The sequence below is a fragment of the Schistocerca piceifrons genome, chromosome 6, assembly GCF_021461385.2.
Source record: "Schistocerca piceifrons isolate TAMUIC-IGC-003096 chromosome 6, iqSchPice1.1, whole genome shotgun sequence".
Taxonomy (NCBI): Eukaryota; Metazoa; Arthropoda; class Insecta; order Orthoptera; family Acrididae; genus Schistocerca; species Schistocerca piceifrons.
Window position 1 is genome coordinate 198,489,494 of NC_060143.1, and position 20,787 is coordinate 198,510,280.

General features: G+C 41.5%; 1 protein-coding gene across 2 annotated transcripts in view; it reads right to left on the reverse strand.

The window, feature by feature from the left end:
- Window positions 1–2,233: 2,233 nt before the first annotated feature.
- LOC124802399 (rRNA-processing protein FCF1 homolog) overlaps window positions 2,234–20,787 on the reverse strand; it is a 49,025-nt gene continuing 30,471 nt past the window's right edge. For both annotated transcript variants that reach the window (XM_047263150.1, XM_047263149.1), the window contains one exon: window positions 2,234–3,157. In XM_047263150.1, the coding sequence (XP_047119106.1) occupies window positions 3,109–3,157 (49 nt within the window). In that variant the 3' untranslated portion in view covers window positions 2,234–3,108. The remainder of the gene's footprint in view (window positions 3,158–20,787) is intronic.

Sequence of the window (20,787 nt, forward strand, 5' to 3'; positions counted from 1 at the left end):
CCCGTTCGTAAATGCTAAAACGAATCTAATGTAAACAATTGTGACTTCGCACTCATTGGAGGCAATTTGTTGATTTGTTGTTATGAAGCATTGCATAGTCTTCCTAAAGCCTTTGACACATTTTGCTGTTAGCAGACACTTGCATGAGCACTGTTGTCGTTGTTGTTGTTGTATATGGATCATTTCCTTTGCAATTTAAGTTATTTTCGGTTTTTTCTCTTGATCATGTTTTATTGTTGAAGTATTATTCTGCAGTAGTGGGATACATTAATATTCTTTGTTAGAGTAATGGTTCTTACCAGTCAAAATTCCAAAAATTTAACTGAAAATTAAAACAATGAAAAATTCACGGAACTCTAAAAAATTCCAGGGTTTTTCCTGGTTTTCTCCCAGATGAAAAAATTCCCGATTTTTTCCTGGATATCCCGGTTGTCACGGGTCGTATACTCCCAGTTGACATATACACAAATGGCTCACTGCCCACTAGGGCGTTTTGATTGGCTACTGTATACCATTTCTTCAAGCTACCTTAAAATCTAATGCTGAGGGTGTAAGACTTTCATATGCAGAACACGAGATAAGGTGCACGCATCAAATCTCCATGTAAAACCTGTACTGAAAGAACATTCTTATTCTGCATGGAAGAATTTCTTAAAATGAATCCCTCTTACTTTAAGTGCCAAATATTTCTACTCACAATGGAAGTAACCAGCAGCAAATAGGGGCTTCATATCATTTAGTTAAGTCAATGTTACAAGAAATAGTATTTATACTTTGCTAAGAGTGTGTTCAACAATGATTTACAGCTCTGGCTCAAAAATGGCTCTGAGCACTATGGGACTTAACATCTGTGGTCATCAGTCCCCTAGAACTTAGAACTACTTAAACCTAACTAACCTAAGGACATCACACACATCCACGCCCGAGGCAGGATTTGAACCTGCGACCGTAGCAGTCATGTGGTTCTGGACTGAGCGCCTAGAACCGCTAGACCACCGCGGCTGGCTTTACAGCTCTGCATTTCAGTAATATTGTCCTACTGTAATGCTGATTTTATAACATTAAATGCACTGTCAGTCTACCTCATTCCAGCAACTGAATTGCCTACAAAAACCTAACCTGTATCAATTTCTGCAAAATATTGTACTATGAAAAATTTCAGGAGATATGTGCCAGAAGTATTACAATTTACTAACTATATTTATTGCGAAAGAAAAACTGCATAGCCATCAAAAAATCACAAATATTCCATGATAAAAAAATTCTTTCATCCAAATTTTCTCTATCAATGGAAAGATAATTTCAATAGGCTTTCATACGAGGACTTCACTGGTGTCCCTGTTGTTGCATGCAAAGCTGGAATCCTGTGCCTTGTAGGCCCTTTCATAATTTTGATTGTATATGTTATTGGGGGATAATATCCTACTGTTCTAACTGGAATTTCATTGGCAGGAAGGCAACTATATCACAAAGAACTGGGTCAGTCAGGATGTTGGGGACAGTGGCAATATTATTCTTATGGCAATAGGTCCCTCACTGTTGTTCTACCTTCCACGGCACTTATCCTCAGTCTTATAAATATGTCACAACATACTTCCTATTACAGTCTGACCTATAGGAGAAAGTTAATACCAGGAACAACAAAAATAAAACTATTAGCAATGACTTAATTTTGATGCCAGTTTGTTGCGCATTGTTTGTTGAGTAGAATGTCATTTTCCATTCCAAACATTACTGACTTGCCTCAGAGTTACAACCATGTGCTTTTGATTAAGAATTGACTACACCTATTGAACATGAAGCTCAAATTTTTTAAAACTGCTGATTACACAGACCTAAACATGACAGACCTACTGATAAAAAGGAAGACAATGAGATTATTAGAGATGGAGCACAAGTTTGTATTAAAGTATGGGGAATGAAATATGCCATCTTTTAGAAAGGATCCATTTAAGCATTTGTCTTAATCGATTTAGGGAAACCATGGAATATCTACATCTGGATGGCTGGGTGTCCATACTGTTGAATGTGACGGCAGAGTCTTCCCACTGTGCCTCCTCATTTAGTCTCAAGGCTCAAACGAGGAATGATCACCACCGTATTTTGTGTACAGTTCATCTGTCAGAAAGCAATGATGTCTCACCAGACAGTTAACTGAGATTTTCAGCTATTCTCAGAACAAAGATAACCACAATCAGCAATTCATAATCAAGTATTAATAATGAGTGTGGAGTGAACTGGCAGGGCTATAATTTATGGCATTAATTACAAATTATTGAACAAAGGATATACAAGTTTTAATAATTTTAAAGAATATGGTGATCAATATATTAAAAGCGTAAATACAAGACACAATTACAATTGAGAGTAATATTGACTCCCTTCTTACAAAGCCAAGTTTGTATCTATGGTGTACGAAACACTCAATTTGCCCACACACAAGGAAAGAGAGCAAGACATTCCGAAGCAAATTTCTCAATTTGGAATGTCACACTGACATAGGAGTCGTTATTTTTGTTTACTTAATTATATCTCAGACAGTAAAGACTAAAAATGTAAAGGTGTTCTAAACCTGAAGATTCATTATCCACCACTGGGTGGAGTCCTTACTGGAAGTGCTATGCTCTTACCTGTTCCCAACCAGATCACACAGTTTTTCAATTAGTTACAGAAGGACCTGTAGTTTAACATGAGATCCAAATGATGGAGCAACTTCATTATTTTATGTATACACTAATTACAAAGAAATTACAAATGGTGAATATTTATTTCACTAGTGATCTTTTCTTTTTACAACTTAGTAATCAGGAAAAGCATACAAGTGTTGTGAAATTGACAGAAAATACACAACACAGAATACTAAATTAATTTGAATCTGACATTTACATGGAAAACATTTTCTTACTGAGGGAAATGATAAGCTCACGTTACAATTATATCACAAATTATTGGAACACAAATGAACTTTTCAAAAAAATACTCCAGAACATATAATGGCAGAGATTAAAACTCAGAAGAAAGGCTCCCATCATTCCAACGAAGTCTCTTCCACGAGTCCAACATATACATTACACAGTGATTAACATAGGCACAAATGTAGTTCCTATATTAACTCTTTGGTGCACCATATGCATCTGGCATCCTCTCAATGGTAAACCTACAACAGAAATAGGGACCATTTACTAAAGAAATCACTTTTTAACATACACTAGCAAAATCTGGTGATTAGAAACCTTGCTTCTGAGATAAGAGCGGAACATCTGCTTACCAACTCCTCCTGCAGGTGTGACAAACAAAAATAACAGATGAGGCATTGGAATTTCAGATTTTCGAAGTACATGATATATATACGTCAAAAGATAGACAGATTAGAGGGGGGGCAATGCTGGAAATGTACTGAACTATACCATACAAGGACACACAAGTAGCAGGAAATAAAGGACTACAACTGTATTTCAGATTCACAAACAAATTTCCATTTTCAACTCTGTCTCAAATAGCAAAGGGTATGTTTGTACATCTTGTTCTTTGTAAGTGATCAGTTAGTGGTGGCCAGTAAAGATGACATCTGCTTTATACCAAAAAAATTATTAGAAGAATATGAGAAGAGGGGACTGAAGGCAAATTTTCAAAAGACAGAATACCTATGCAATAGAGAAATTGTAGGAAACATAACCGTAGAGGACCAGCAAACCAAGGAATGTAAAAAAATTAAATATTTGGGTGGCATCCTGTCGGAAGATGGAACAAGTAATTGGGAAATATAGCAATGAGTAGCCTACGAGAAAGCAAGAATCCAGAGAGCTAAGCCCTCCGTTATGGTCTTCTAAGACAAGTTGGAAAGTAAAGAAGATGCTCTACAGTAGTATCAATATTATGAAAAGGAAAGTTGCTACTCACCATATGGTGTAGATGCTGCACAACAAAAAGACTGTCCCCCCCCCCCGCCGACACACACACACACACACACACACACACACACACACACACACACTCAACACGCAAGCAAACGCAACTCACACACACAACTCATGAAAAGCTTTCTTTGGAACAGTCTTTCTGTTGTGCCTATCTATGACTCAGCATCTCAGCTATATTCTGAGTAGCAACTTTACGTTTCATGATATTGTTACATTCCAACCCGGATTTTCCACTGTTACATTCCAACCTGGATTTTCCACTGTTACATTCCAACATGGATTTTCCACTGTTACATTCCAACATGGATTTTCCACTGTTTGGTTTTTGCTTTACAGTAGTACTGTAGAGGCTGTAATGACCTATGAATGTGAGTGGCAGGAGCTTACTGGAACTAAATAAAAACAAATCACAGTTGGAGTAATGAGCTATCTCAGAAGATCGTGTAGTATATCTCAGTGAGCTTTATGAGAAACTCAGTGATTAGGAAAATGACCCATGGTCCAGGAGTCAAGGATACAGCGCAGATAAAATAGCAGAAATGCAGCTCGCCTGGTATGGACTTGCTATACCATCCTTAGGAAAGTAGCAGAAAAAGATCGAAGGCTGCCTTGTTACATGGCATCAAGGAGGTTATGAGAAGAAGAGAACTACAGCTGTTTGCAATTAAGACGGCAGGTAGTGAGGTGATGGACACTGTCAAGGGACAGTGTACCATGTGACACTCCAGCCAATAGCGTCATTCTGCCACTTCAGTCTGTTTCATGCATTGTTATGTGTGCTTTAAACATGTAATAGTGATTTCTTTTGCAGTGTACGTGTGTGGATGATTATATTGTTTGTGAAGTTCATTATGCCTGACAGATCAGAAAAGCACCAAGTGCTACACAAGTGAGCATAAGCTATAGCATTCCTAGTGTACAACTTCTTCAAAAGAGAAGACAAAGCAGATGACTCAATGCCATGTGTTTCTCACCCCCAATGTTGGCAACAGCCAGGCGAGAACAGCTGACATGTGCAGTGTGGGACTGTTAACTGACAGCGTGTCTCCAGCGAAGCGAATCTGTCTGTCAGACCCAGTGGGTCAGCTCCTTTTAAAATGCCAGGGAGGCGGTGAAATCATCAAAAGGAACTAGGCAAGCTGGGAGATTTCACAAAGAATGCTTTGTTGTACAATACTTGATACATATTTGAGAGGCGAATACCCGTCTGCAGACAATTTAGTTTCCCAAATGAAAGGGAAATCGGATTTTAACAGCAGGTGATGGACAATGCTACGGATATGAAAGAAAATGGGTTTTTTACATTGTAATATTGATGACTAGAGAAAATTCCTTATGGAAAAAAGTGATATTGTAACCACAAGGAGAGTATTTTTAAGAAGAATGCAGGAGATTCTAGACAGTGGGACTCTCACATTTATTATATCGATGAAACCTATGTGAACCAAAATGATGCAAGGTCAGTGTACTGGAAAATGAGAGACAGATTTGGTGGTCTTAAGGTCACAGTAGGTAAAGCTAATTGACTTACTATCATACATGCAGGATCAATGGACACAGGCTTTATTTCTGGGAGTAAACTAATAATTAAGGCTTCACAGTCAAAGAGCTCTGAGGTTTACCATAGTGAGATAACATACAGTTTATTTAGACAATGGTTTACAAAATGATTATTGCCATACCTCCACCAAGATTCAGTTATTGTGGTGGACAACACCAGTGTCCACTCAGTGCAGCTCAACGAAGTCCTTGCTACCCATACCAGAAAGTCAGATATTATCGCTTGATTATCGAGTAATAACATTGCTCACAGTCCATCATGAACCATAGTGGAACTGGAGCTGCTTGTCAACGCAAATAAGCCAGCTTATCATGCCTGTGAGAGTGATGACATCGTTAAACAACATGGGCACCAAGTAATTAGATTACCACTGTCATTACAAACCCATCAAGACGATATGGGCGCAGTTGGAAGCTTGCGTCACAGAAAAGAACAATAACTTTAAATTTGCAAATGTTGAGAGTCTTACAGTTGCAGCAATCGAGAGCATCACAATTTCTGCATGGGTGGAGTGTGTAATATATGGAGAAAAATTACAGCCTGACTATCAACAAGAAATTAGTGTGAACTGTATTACGGAGCCTTTTGTAATAAACCTCAGCGAGTCAGACTCGTTGCAGTCTGACAGCAAAGAAGATGGTGTCAATTTATTGGTTTGAAGTTGTTAAGGACTAAATTCATTGCCTTGTCTATGTGGCAGTTTGATCTGTGGCAGCATTTGAAACTATGATTATGCAATTTTATATTTTATATGTGTAGAGACAAATAGTGATCGCCATTAGCTATCGTACATGTACATGGAAATAATTTCTTACATTTCACAAAATTGGTTGCTTTTTATCTTGTTATGATTTGACAAATGGGCAGTTACACGATTGTTGTTGTTGTTGTGGTCTTCAGTCCTGAGACTGGTTTGATGCAGCTCTCCATGCTACTCTATCCTGTGCAAGCTTTTTCATCTCCCAGTACTTACTGCAACCTACATCCTTCTGAATCTGCTTAGTGTATTCATCTCTTGGTCTCCCCCTACGATTTTTACCCTCCACGCTGCCCTCCAATACTAAATTGGTGATCCCTTGATGCCTCAGAACATGTCCTACCAACCGATCCCTTCTTCTGGTCAAGTTGTGCCACAAACTTCTCTTCTCCCCAATCCTATTCAATACTTCCTCATTAGTTATGTTACACGATTAGTTACACAAATAGTTCATTCGGTTGACCTGAATATATAAAGCACAAGTTTATGATCAACAGTTAACAATATTTCAAAATAATTAATGTCACTGTTGAGTAACATATAGCACATTGTTCATAATTTCAATCAGACATATTTCAGCCTTATTACACACTGATCAAAAGGCTTCTCTTATTTAGTTCCACATATCTTCTCACATGACTGCCTGTCTTGGCTGGTCCAGGTATACTTTGCTAAAATGTGTCATCTGTAATTTCTGTAGCACCAAGTTGCTACTGAAATTCATTCTCATTGCTGTCGTTTCTGCTTGAGCACATTATTTTCACTTCCACAGTTAGAGTCATTTCTACATTTACATCTATAGTCTGCAAACCATCGTGAGATGCGTGGTAGAGGGTACATCCCACCGAACCAGTTATTAGGGCTTCTTCCTGTTCCATTCACATATGGAGTGCGGAAAGAATGATTGTTTTAATGCTCTGTGTGTGCAGTAATTATTCTAATCTTATCCTCACAATCCCTATGTGGTACATTTGTAGAGAATCATTTACAATTGGTTCTTGCAAATTTGTAAATAGACTTTCTCGAGATAGACATAAACTATCTTCATGAGTCTTCCAGTTCAGTTCCTTCAATACCTCTGTGACACTCTCCCACAGATTAAACACACCTGTGAACATTCATGCTACTCTTCCCTGTATACATTCAATATCCCCTGTTAGTACTATCTGGTGAGAGTCCCACACACTTGAGCAATATTCTAGAACTGGTTGCATGAGTGATTTGTAAGCAATCTCCTTCGTAGAATGGTCACACTTCCCCAGTACTCTACCAAAAAACCAAAGTATATCACCTGCTTTACTCACAACTGAACCTATGTGATCATTCCACTTCATGCCCAACATTGTGTTAACCCAAGGTCATCAGTGCCATTGGATCAGGGAAGGATGTAGAAGGAAGTCGGCCGTGCCTTTTCAAAGGAACCATCCCAGCATTTGCCTGAAGTGATTTAGGGAAATCATGGAAAAGCTAAATCAGAATGGCCAGACACGGGTTTCAAACCATAGTCCTCCCAAATGCAAGTCCATTGTGCTAACCACTGCACCAATTTGTTCGTACTCGTTGATACTGTACCCATAGTATATTAAGTTTTTTCGAAAAGCAACATCTCACATTTCTGAACATTTAAAGCAACTTGCCAATCTCTGTACCACTCTTAAATCTTATCAAGGACTGACCGAATACTTATGCAGTTTCTTTCAGATCGTACTTCATTATAGATAACTGCATCGTCTGCAAAAAGCCTGATTTTACTATTAATATTGTCTGCAAGGTCATTAATATACAACATGAACAGCGAGGGTCCCAACACACTTCTCTGGGGCACACACAAAGTTACTTCTACATCTGAGAATGACTCTCCATCCAGGATAACACGCTGTGTCGTCCCTACCAAGAAGTCCTCAATCCAGTCACAAATTTCACTTGATATCCCATATGATCATACTTTTCACAATAAGCGTAGGTGTGGTACTGAGTCGAATGCTTTTCTGAAATCGAAATACAGCATCTACCTGACTGCCTCAATCCAAAGCTTCCACGTATATCACATGAGAGGAGTGCGAGTTGGGTTTCACATGATCGATGTTTTTGAAATCCATGCTGGTTTGCATTCTGTTCGAGCTACCACACTATGTTTGAGCTCGGAATATGTTCTAAGATTCTATAATGAATTGATGTCAAGGATACTGGACAGTAGTTTTGTGGATCAATCCTACTATTCTTCTGGCAGATGGGTGTGACCTGTGCCTTTTTCAAGAGCTGTGCAAGGTTTTTTGTTCGAGGAATCTACAATATATTATAGTTTGATGAGCAGCTAACTTAGCCATAAATTCAGTATAGAATCTGACAGATTCCACATATGATAAGAATGCCAGATCATTGGTGGCCAAAGAAGGTTTATGAATGGAAACGACCTGGCAGACGTAAGGGTGGAAGACCACGACGTTCTGGGACAGACAACGTAAATGGAGTAATGGGACATCGCAGCATCGACAAGGAAGATGCGCTGGATCAAGAGGCTTGGCGGAGGATAATAGGAATAAAACAAGATGATGTTATTAATTCATCTTTGTGCTGATTAATCCTGTAAATATATATAATCTGATGGATTCCATTGGGCCCTGGAGCTTTGTTTAATTTTAAAAAAATTTCACCCATTTATCGACACTACTGAAACTAATACTTCTTTGATTCATCTTTTCAGTAGTATGATGATTAAATTGGGACAGTTCTCCCATCTTTTCCTTTGTAAAGGAACATTCGAAACTGTAGTTAAGCTTTTAGCTTTTGCTTTGCTACCCTCAATTTCAGTTCCTGTCTCATTCACTACGGCCTAGACACTATCTTTGGTGCCACTAACAGCCTTTACATACGACCTGAATTTCTTTGGGTTCTGTGAAAAATATTCTGCTACGGTAGCCATTGAAGGCATCATGCATTTCTCTCTTGATAGCCATACACGTATCACTAACCATTTCTCTCTCTGTAACCCTACACTTTGTTTTACATCCATTATACAGTAATCTCTATTTATTTAGAAGTTTCTTTCCACTGACTGTACTGCGCAGAGGCTCCCTCCCATTATGAACTGTTCTACTAGGTGCATGGTAACTATTCTTTTAAACTTGAGCCAGAGTTCCTCCACGTGCTCCTGCCCTGTCCCGAATGTTTCAAGTTCCTCATTGAGATATGACACTACTGATTTTTTATGTATGTTACTGAGCATATATACTTTTCTGCTTGTTTTAGTTGTACTTTGGTAATCATTGTTGCCACAACCATGTCATGGTCACTGATACTAGTTTCAAAGTGGCCAAAGAGTTCCGGTCTATTTGTTGCCATTAGATCCTATATATTTCCATCGTGAGTGGGGGTTCCTAAATACTTGTTCCAGGTTGTTTTCAGAGAAGGCATTTAGTAAAGTTTCACAGGATGAATTCCCACATCCACCACTAACAAAACTGTAATTTTCCCAATTAATTGTTGGATAGTCTCCACCACTGATTAAGAGTATGATCAGGGAACTTACATACAAGTGAAACAAGGTTTTCTCTAAAGTTTTCGGTTACATCCGGAGACGAGTCTGGTGAGCGACAGAAGGATGCAGTTTTCATTTCATGCCCACCCCTGATACTGAAACAATCTTACCTGCAGCTTCAGTTTCTACCTTAGTGGATTTGAGTTTTTGCTTACTGTGACAAATTCATCACCTCCACTTTCCATTTGCCTATCCTTTTGATATACAAGGGCTATTCAGAAAGTAAGAAACATTTTGGCATAAAAAAAAAAAACTAAATGCCAGAAATACATTTTACTACATACATCTAAAAGAGGAACTGACATACTACTTTTCCACATAATCACCAAACACATTGAGGCACTTATCGTAGCGGCGGACAAGCTTTGAAAGACCGTCATCGTAAAATTCTGCCGCTTGAGACTTAAGCCAGTGAGTCACACCCGCTTGGAGTTCCGCATCATCATGAAAGCGCTGTGTTGCAAGCCAGTTCTTCATCTTAGGAAACAAGTGGACGTAGCTTGGTGCAAGATCAGGGCTGTAGGGTGGATGAGGGAAAATTTCCCATTTGAATGAATTTAGGGGTTCTTTAGTGCAGTTTGCCATGTGAGGTTGTTCAAAAACAAAATTTTGGACATCAGCTTTCCTTGGCGTTTGTTTTGAACTGCTCTTCTAACTAAGGCTGTGCAAAGTTTGACAGTAACGGGCAGAATTTATGGTTGCTCCACGTTCGAGAAAATCAATAAGAAGCATACCTTGCCTAACCCAAAACACTGTCGCCATCAAATTCCTTGCTGACAAGTTTTGGAAACATTTTTTTGGTTTTTGTGGGGACCTTGTGTGTCCCCACTCCACTGGAAAAGAAAGCGAAAGCTCCGTTATTGTGAAGTGATGGTTTTCAAGAATTGTTTCATCAACTTTAGTGACAAGATCGTCAGTCACAATGCTCGAGCGTCCACTCTTCTCTTCATCATGAATGTCGGTTCGGCCATTTTTACACAGCATGCACCATTTCTGGACGGAACATTCACTTATTACATTGTTTCTGTATACTTTGAACAGTTAACGATAAATTTCTATAGGTTTTAGGTTTTTTTGCCAACAAAAACCTTATCACAGACCGCACTTCACAACTGGCAGGATTTTTGACTGCAGCACACATTTCAAATTTGAATATCGAAAAAACCAGACACACAGAGACACTGTCACGGATGGATGCCGAGTGAGCTGCCGAGCATGCACATACCAAAATATACACGATCGGGGTGCGCCTAGTGGCGTCAGACGGAAACGTTCCCTAGTTTCTGAATAGCCCTCGTACATTTAAATTTTTCCCAAAAATGCTTGTCCATTTTCTTGCTGCCTGTGGTCATTCTGAAATAGTGGTTGACAATTGAATTGTCTACAAAATCAATAGTATACTATTCACTTACATGGCCTATGACGTTGTTTGTTACATACATTAATCTGTGCAACAACTGCATGTTCATGGCAATATAAATGAAAAATTTAAGGATATCTTGTCAAACATTGCCAACTGATCTCAGTCAGATGAAGCGAGTGCTTCTTCACTTGAGAAGTATCATCAATGCCATCATTTCACCTCAATAAAAAGAATCATATATAACAACAAAAAATCCACCACTTTGGCAGTTATATAGATTGTATCAAAATCACTAGAACAGAAACAGATTGAAATCCACTGCTAGGTGCATGACAGCACAGTGGCCCACTCAGCTGACACCTGACAGTGCCAACAGCACTGAAACGAGACTCTGGCAATATTGCAAGCATTCTCCCTCTCTCTTTGCGCAGAACACTTTGCTCAGCAGGTGTCTTACTTGCACCCCACTATTAAAGAAGATGAGGAAGCATAGGAAGATAGAAAATGAGGGCAAAAGATATGCGGGATGTGGTGATAGTTGTAGGAACCCCACGAGAGAGGGACCGGATGGTGGGGGATTTGACTTCACAACATAACTGTTGAAAGATAAAAAGATAAAATTCTGGACATCATCTAAGCACCAAGAAATGTCATTGCCTAAGAACTGATAACAGCAACATTCACAACAGCCTGTTTACCGTGAGATGAACGTCAAATTGGAAATCACAAAGAATTTATATCTTATATACTTCACACTGATATAGAGATACATAATATGCCACTGACAATGGATTACACACCTGAATACTGGTTTGGCAACCGGAAATACGGAAGCGTCCGATCTAACCCGTCGGCTTTGACCCATGACGTCACAAATATAGCGGAAACGACAATTCCAATATGGCGGATATAGAAACGTTGCATACGTATCACAAAGACGAAAACACATAGAAAAACAACACACACAAAGGTTTCACAAGAACAATCTGCTAACATTGATAGCAAACAAAGATAATAATAAACAAGTAGTACTCAAGGCCAGGCAGGGGGAGGGGGCTGCGCCCCCCCCCCCTGGCCCCTCCCCCGCCAAAAAGAAACTCCCAACCTAACCTCGTATTCAGGGCTACGCTACAGATCAATGTGTAGGTCAATTAAAAGATAAAAAAAAGAAACAAATAAAAAAAAAAGAAAAAAACAATATTGATTCATTAGACATAACGAGTAGCGACAAAACATATAGACCATAAAGATTGAACAATCTAATGGCAAACTGATAAAAGCCTCATAGACGACGTTAAAACAAAAAGTACAGTAAAAAGGTAAACTATATATTACAGGCCCTAAAACTCCTACTAAGGTAACGTCAACGAGGCAACATCTACAAACACGCCACACTCACAAACCAAACTCCGCGCCGTAATGACGTCACACACCACAACATCCTTACATCACGGGTCAAAGCCGACGCGTGAGATCGGATGTTTCTGTTGACCCTGGCAACCAAACATTTTAAGTGCAGCTCAGGGTGTTTAGAAGATGTCCTTTAGCAAATATTTACACTCTGAGAAGCACCAAGTAATCCTGATTTCGAGTTTATTAATGTAAAAGTGCCTTTGTTATTAAACAATATTACCCTGGCAGGTTAGCAACAAATTTTGAGACAGTGGGAGAAGTAGGACAACCTCTCGTTTTATTAATGTAGGTATCAATTTCCATTTCATAGTTATCTTCGTTGGTTAATACTAAACTACTTCTATCCGATGGTTTCGTTCCAATTTTCTTTGGATTCTGACTGTTTCTGGGTGCACCTTTCATTGTTGTGCTGCAAACTGTTTGCATAAGGTTAAACTGTACTGTGCATCTAGCTCTGACTGAAGGCTATCTTTACAGTTCGGTAGCGACCTCTGCTGAAACTGGTTTAGAAGTAGCTGAAGGTTTAATGGTTCAAATGGCTCTGAGCACTATGGGACTTAACATCTATGGTTATCAGTCCCCTAGACCTTAGAACTACTTAAACCTAACTAACCTAAGGACAGCACATAACACCCAGCCATCACGAGGCAGAGAAAATCCCTGACACCGCCGGGAATCGAACCCGGGAACCCGGGCGTGGGAAGCGAGAACGCTACCGCACGACCACGAGATGCGGGCTGAAGGTTTAATAGCATGGGTATTGTTGAATATACATTTGCATGAACATGTTCTAATTCTTTTTCTGTTGTTGAGAGTGGTGACTATGATTATACCGAGCAAAAGAAGTTGAGAAAAAGAGGGGATTACAGCAGGGCCTTATATTCTTTTTTCTTGTCTCAGTATATGAGGTTTCCTTAGCCACTTTAATTTCCTGAGTTTTCTTTTCTTCTAAAAAACACTGGGCAATTTCTGTTCCAGCTAGGTTAACTACATAAGCATGTAATGGGACACCTTCCTTTAACTCCATCTTTTTTAATATAAATAATCGCTACCAGGATTAATCTCAAATCTTGTATAGGTGAACATTATCTCGGCTGTTTCACTAAAAGAATTTCTTATGATTTTGTGTACAATGTACTATATTTAACGCTAAAATGTATAAAAAGAATTTAATTTGCTACAATCAATATGCACTTAGGTTAAAATTACTCTTCTTTTAGACATTTTTGAAATTATGAAGTTTCTGGCATACTTAAAATTCATATTATTAATTGCACAATCAAATGCAAATAATTAAATTTATTTCTGGATTTATTTATAAATTAGTGATCAAACACTGGAAAATCCAGGATGGAATATAACAATATTATGAGACGGAAATTTGACACTCACCATACAGTGGAGATGCTTAGTCGCAAATAGGCACAAACAAAAAGATTTTCACATTTAAGGCATTCGGCCAATGGCCTTTGTCACCAATAGACCCACAACCCGCACGCGCGCGCCCGCGCCCACACACACACACACACACACACACACACACACACACACACACACACACACACACACACACACACACACGACTGCAGTCTCAGGCAACTGAAACCACACTGCGAGCAGCAGCACCAGTGCATGATGGGAGTGACGACTGGGTGGGGGAAAGGAGGAGTTTTGGGCAGAGAGGGATAGTATGGTGGGATGGCCGACAGTGCAGTGCTGCAGGTTGGGCAGCGGGCAAATATAATTCGTGAAACACTAACAGGTACAATATATAAAATCAAATTTATGGGAGAAGTATCTCAGCCATTTGAAATAAAAACTGGTGTTAGACAAGGTGATGGTTATCACCTTTACTGTTTAATTGCATTCTAGAAAAAATTGTAAGGATCTGGAATTCAGAGCTAAGAAGACACAAAGCTGAACCAATAACTCTGGGAAGGAAAAAAAATGAAATTAAGGTAAACTGCTTGGCTTTTGCGGATGATTTTGCAATACTTTCAGAAAACCTGACAGAAGCAGTTATGCAGTAAACCTTCTGGAAAAAACAGCAAACAGAACTGGTCTCAAAATTTCAGCTGAAAAAACAAAATGCATGACAAATATAAAAAATGCGCCAAAATTCATTGAAACAAAAATAAGTAAAATAGAGTGAGAAAATAAATTTAGGTATCTTGAAGAAACCATACAACAGAATGGAATATAAAAATCTGCAATAGATGTAAGAATTAACAAAATGGAAAGAGCACATGGTTTGTCCAAAAATATTTACAACAATAAATGTATATCCAGAAAACCAAAACTGAAACACTACACTATAGTGGTATAACCAGAATGTTTACATGGATCTGAATGCGTAACGATGAACTGTAAAACGAACAAACTAGATGTACTGGAAAGAAGGATTATTAGAAAAATAATGGGTGCAATAAAAATTGCAGATGATTGGAAAATAAGAAGTAATGAGATCAACAAAAATATAGAAAAAATATTTGAAGTAATGGCCAAACGAAGATTACCCTTTTCCAGACACCTCTACTGAATGGATGGAAATAGACTTACAAAACAAATACACCAATATTTCTGGAAGAAGAAATCGACAATAGCATGGATTACAGGAGTAAGGAAAGATTTAGAAAGAAGCAAAATCAAAGAATCAGAAAGAAGCCATTTTAAAAATAAAATACTAAATTTGCAAAGCTTTCAAAGCAGAAGGAATAAAAAATCGGTAACAACACGGACAGAAGAAAGGAAGAGACTTCATGGGGAGAAAATGAGGGAATACTGGAAAAATAGGAAACAACAACAAAGGAAGAAGAGGAACTAAAGCTGTTAACGTGATACTAGTTGGTCAATACAATTGTAATAAATAAGTAGGGGGGGAAAAAAAAAAAGGATGTGGCGGTGGAATTGTGGCTGTGTAGTGCTGGAATGGGAGCAGGGAAGGGGTTGGATGGGTGAGGACAGTGACTAACGAAAGTTGAGGCCAGTTTTGTGTGTGTGTGTGTGTGTGTGTGTGTGTGTGTGTGTGTGTGTGTGTGTGTGGTTTTAGGGCGCACAACTAAAGTGGTCATTAGCACCCAGACTAAGTTATGAATGCACTGTGAGGCAAAAGGTTAAAACAGCAACTAAAAAGAACAACACTATAGAAGGCACATTAACAGGCAAGGGATTAAAAGAAAACAGCATAACCAAATGTCCTTAGGCAGGTTTGCCAAGTGGATAAAACGAAGAATGCGAGCAGCTGCTCCTGGGTCATCCGCTAAAATGGCATCCAGAGTACATGGCAGGCCAAGATCAATGCGCAGTGTATTAAAATTCGGACAAAACGTTAAAATGTGGCGTACCGTCAGCAATTGCCCACATGGGCAGAACGGCGCCAGTGCAGCCGTCACCAGATGGCGATGGCTGAACCGGCAATGTCCAATTCGTAACCGGGCCAAAACAACCTCCTCCCACCGAGAAGGAGGTCGTCCAAGCTGTGGGGAGAGGTTTCAAGGTCCGAAGCTTGTTTTCAGTAAGTGTAGCCCAATCGGCATGCCACAGCGATAAAATGCACTGGCAAATGACACTGCTAAAATCAGATGAAGGCACACAACAAGAAGCTGTCCGAGGCTGAGGACTGCAGCCTTGGCCACGGTATCTGTAGCTTCATTCCCAGGGATACCAACACGGCCAGGAACCCACATAAAGATAACCGGAGAACCATCATCCGCCAACTGCTGAAGAGAGTGTTGGATCCAGTGCACAAACGGGTGAACCGGATACGGATCACTGAGGCTCTGGATGGCGCTCAGGGAATCAGAGCAGATGACATAAGCAGAATGTCGGTGGCGGCAGATGTAAAGAACAACGTGATAGAGGGCAAATAGCTCAGCTGTGAAGACTGAACAATGGCCATGGAGCCAGTGTTTGAAACTGTGTGCCCTGACAATAAAATAACACCCGACACCGTCATTGGTCTTTGAGCCATCTGTATAAATGAAGATCGTATTAGTGAACTTCGAATGAAGTTCGACAAACCGGGAGCGGTATACCGAAGCAGGGGTAACCTCCTTTGGGAGCAAGCTGAGGTCAAGGTGAACACGAACCTGAGCCTGGAGCCAAGGTGGCGTTTGGCTCTCGCCCAATCGAAAGGTTGCAGGGAGTGAAAAATCAAGGTACTGAAGGAAGCGATGAAAGCGAACTCCAGGGGGTAGCAGGGCAGATACATACAATCCGTATTGATGGTCGAGACAGTCGTCAAAAAAGGAACGATAAGACGGGTGGTCGGGCATTGACAATAACCGACAGGCATACCGACAAAGCATTATATCGCGCCGGTAGGTTAGTGGCAATTCACCGGCTTCAGCATGAAGACTCTCGACGGGACTAGTATAGAACGCTCCGATCGCAAGACATAATCCCCGATGTTGTATAGAGTTGAGGCGGCGTAAGATAGAAGGCCGTGCAGAGGAGTATACAAAGCTCCCATAATCCAGCTCTGAGCGGACGATTGACCGATATAGGCGAAGTAGGACGCTGCAATAGATGGTAAAATTGTCCACAAAAAGGGAGCCTGATACATCAGCTGGGAGGCAATCCATTATTGGATTGATCGCCATGGCGGAGAGAGCGACGCTCAAAACTGAGCCCTGTGCCACCCCATTCTCCTAGCGAAAGGCGTCGGACAGGACGGAACCCACACGTACCCTGCACTGTCAATCCATTAAAAAGGCACAAATAAAAAGAGGGAGGTGACCGCCAAGGCCCCATGTATGCATGGTGCGGAGAATGCCCGCCCTCCAACAGGTGTCATAAGCCTTCTCCAAATCAAAGAACACAGCCACAGTCTGGTGCTTCCGCAAGAAGTTATTCATAATGGAGGTCGACAAGGTAACCAGATGGTCAACAGCAGCTCGGCACCTACGAAATCCACATTGTACATTGGTAAGCAGACGTTGAGATTCGAGCAGCCAAACCAAACGAGAGTTAACCATTCATTCCATCACCTTACAGACACAGCTTGTAAGGGAAATGGGTCGATAACTGGAAGGCAAGTGCTTGTCCTTCCCCGGCTTAGGAACTGGGACAACAATAGATTCGCGCCAGCAAGTGGGAACGTGACCCTCAATTCAGATGCGATTGTAAGTATGAAGAAGAAAACCTTTACCCGCAGGAGAAAGGTTCAACATCTGAATATGAATAGAATCAGGCCCCGGAGCGGAGGACTGTGATCGGGCAAGTGCATTTTCGTTTTCGAGTTCCCACATGGTGAATGGAGCATTATAACTTTCATGATTCGAGGAGCGGAAGTTAGGTGGCCTTGCCTCCTCTGCCTGTTTCGGGGGAGGAAGGCTGGGTGATAATGAGCGGAGCTCGAAACCTCTGCGAAAAATCAGCCGAAGGCATTGGAGACATCCTCAGGGGCCACAAGGACGTCACTCGTGACCTTCAAGCCAGAAACTGGTGAGTGGACCCTAGTGCCAGATAGCCGGCACAGGCTACCCCAGACAACAGAAGGAGTAAAACTGTTGAAGGTGCTTGTGAAAGCAGCCCAGCTGGCTTTCTAGCTTTCTTTAATAACACGACGACACTGCACACGTAATCGTTTATAATTAATACAATTCGCATTTAAAGGTGCGTAAAGCACATCGACGAACACGTAAAGGGTCTCTAAATGCTGCGGTCCACCAGGGGACCAGTACGCGATGTGGAGAAGAAGTAGTATGAGGGATGGAATATTCAGCAGCAGTGAGAATGACTTCCGTGAGGTGTGCGACCTATCGCAGCTTGCGAAGGTTTGATCCTGAAAAGTTGCCCTGGAAGAGAAGAGCCCCCAGTCTGCTTTGGAGATGTTCCAACTAGTTGAGCATGGAGATGGGGTATGATGCAGGAGATGGATAACAAAAGGGAAGTGGTCGCTCGAATATGTATCAGAAAGTGCGTACCACTCAAACCTGCATGCAAGTTGGGTAGTACATATAGAGAGGTCTAATTGGGAATAGGTGTGAGTTGTGTCTCTGTTTACAAGATTCGTCAAGCTACATATTTCCACTGCTTCCTTAATAACACTGTCCCAGTACGAACTCGTCGATGCGAGAATTTTTGTATGTTGATAATCCATAGACTGTCCTGTACTGAGACAATGCTCGGCCACTGCAGACTTTTCTGGTTGCTCCAGACGAGTGTAGCGTCGGTGTTCAGTGCATCTGTCTTCTACAGTGCGACAAGTTTGTCCGATGTACGACATGCCGCAGCTACAAGGAATCTCGTAAACACCGGGTCTTCTTAGGCCAAGGCTGTCCTTAGATGAGCCCAAGAGGGCTCTGAGTTTTGCTGGCGGACGAAAAACACATTTAACTTTATGCCTCTTCAATAGTCTTCCTATTTTTGAAGAGACACCGCCGATTTATGGCAAGATGACCATTCCCCTTTGTTCTTCGCCTTCTTCCACTTCCTCACGTTGGGTAACCCGCTTTGGTTGTAAGGCACGGCGAATCTCCCGTTTGGAGTATCCATTTTGTTGGAAAATGGTACGCAGATGGAGTAGCTCATTGGATAAGCTGTCTGAGTCTGATATGGCTCGTGCTCTGTGGACCAACGTCCTCAATACGCCACTTCGTTGCGAAGGATGGTGACAGCTGGTGGCCTGTAAGTATAAGTCCGTGTGCGTTGGTTTACGGTACACTGGGTGACCTAATGTGCCATCATCTTTTCTCTGTACCAACACGTCCAGGAATGGAAATTCGCCGTTTTTCTCCATCTCCATCGTGAACTTGATGTTGGGATGATGCGAGTTAAGATGCTCAAGAAAAACATTCAGCGATGCAATGCCGTGAGGCCAGATAACAAAGGTGTCGTCCACATATCGCCAAAAACACGTAGGTTTCAAATCCGACGTCTGGAGCGCTCTCTCCTCGAAGTCTTCCATGAAAAGATTAGCCACAATGGGTGACAGGGGACTACCCATTGCGACGCCGTCAGTCTGTTCAAAGTATTGTCCATTAAATAAAAAGTATGTCGAGGTGAGCACATGTTGGAATAAGTCTAAAAATTCCCCATCCAGCTTCTCGCTAATGAGCAACAACGTTTCCTGCAATGGTACTCGAGTAAAAAGTGAGACTACGTCAAAACTCACGAGTATATCTGATGGTGCGAGTCTTAAGTTCTTGAGCTCTGCAGCTGTCAGATTGTTCCTAGGCACTTGAGCCCGTGACAGAGCACGGCAAGTCTCCCGCTGGATCTCCTCGGCAGATTCCCTGGGAAGTTTTAGGATGCCTTGTTCGACAGACCTAATGATGTCCAGAACAGGTGGTGTCCTCGGAATGGGTGCGAAGTTCAATCCTTTCTCCAGGACCGATACCGTCGCGTCAGGCAAAGGTTTGTCTGCCAGATTGTATACAGTTCGTCTACGAACTTGTAAACAGACACACGGGCTTTCAGCTTAGTTCAGCATGGGATCCTGCACTGGCCATATTGAAGTCGCTTCGAGCAGAGAGGAATACTATTGGTCATAAGACGGACGACGATTCGCCAGCAACATAAATATTCCATTGACAATGGGAGGATAATCAAGGCGCCTACGTGGACGCGCAGTTTTGCTTGTGGCTTCCGGCAGAGGTCGCTGGGGCGGCCGATGGCAGCGCAGAGTAACAGCGGCAGCCTCCACCCTTGCGGCTTCCGACAGAGGTCGCTGGGGCTGCCGATGGCAGCGCAGAGCAGCGGCGGCAGCCTCCGCGCGTGTGCCGAAGTATTTGGTCCTTCATCCTGTAGGTGGCGTTACTGTCCTTCCAGCTATCAGTTGATATCGTCGCTATTGGCCATCGAATTTGGCGCCTCCACGCATGCGCACTTCCTGCCTAAAACTGGCATAAATAGGGGGCCCTGGTGCTGCCTTAGCAGTGTGTTCGTCGCACCTGAAGATGTCGGCCAGTTGCGCTGACGAAATATTGTGGAGTTTTCAATATGACATCCGACGTCTCGCCCGAGAACCATACATACGATACAAATGGAAAATGTAAAAGTGGGGAAAGTAATTTGGATGGCAACTGCCTGCAGGTCGGTGTGCAATGTGATGGGATCATAGTAGATATCATCCTGGACCAGCAACATAACCCCTCCATGAGCTGGAATACCTGCCACAGGGGGTAGGTCAAAATGCACAGAGGCATAGCGTGCCAAGTCAATTTGATCGCATGGGCGTAGCTTCGTTTCCTGGAGAGCTACGACGAGCAGACAGTGCAAGTGTAGCAGCAA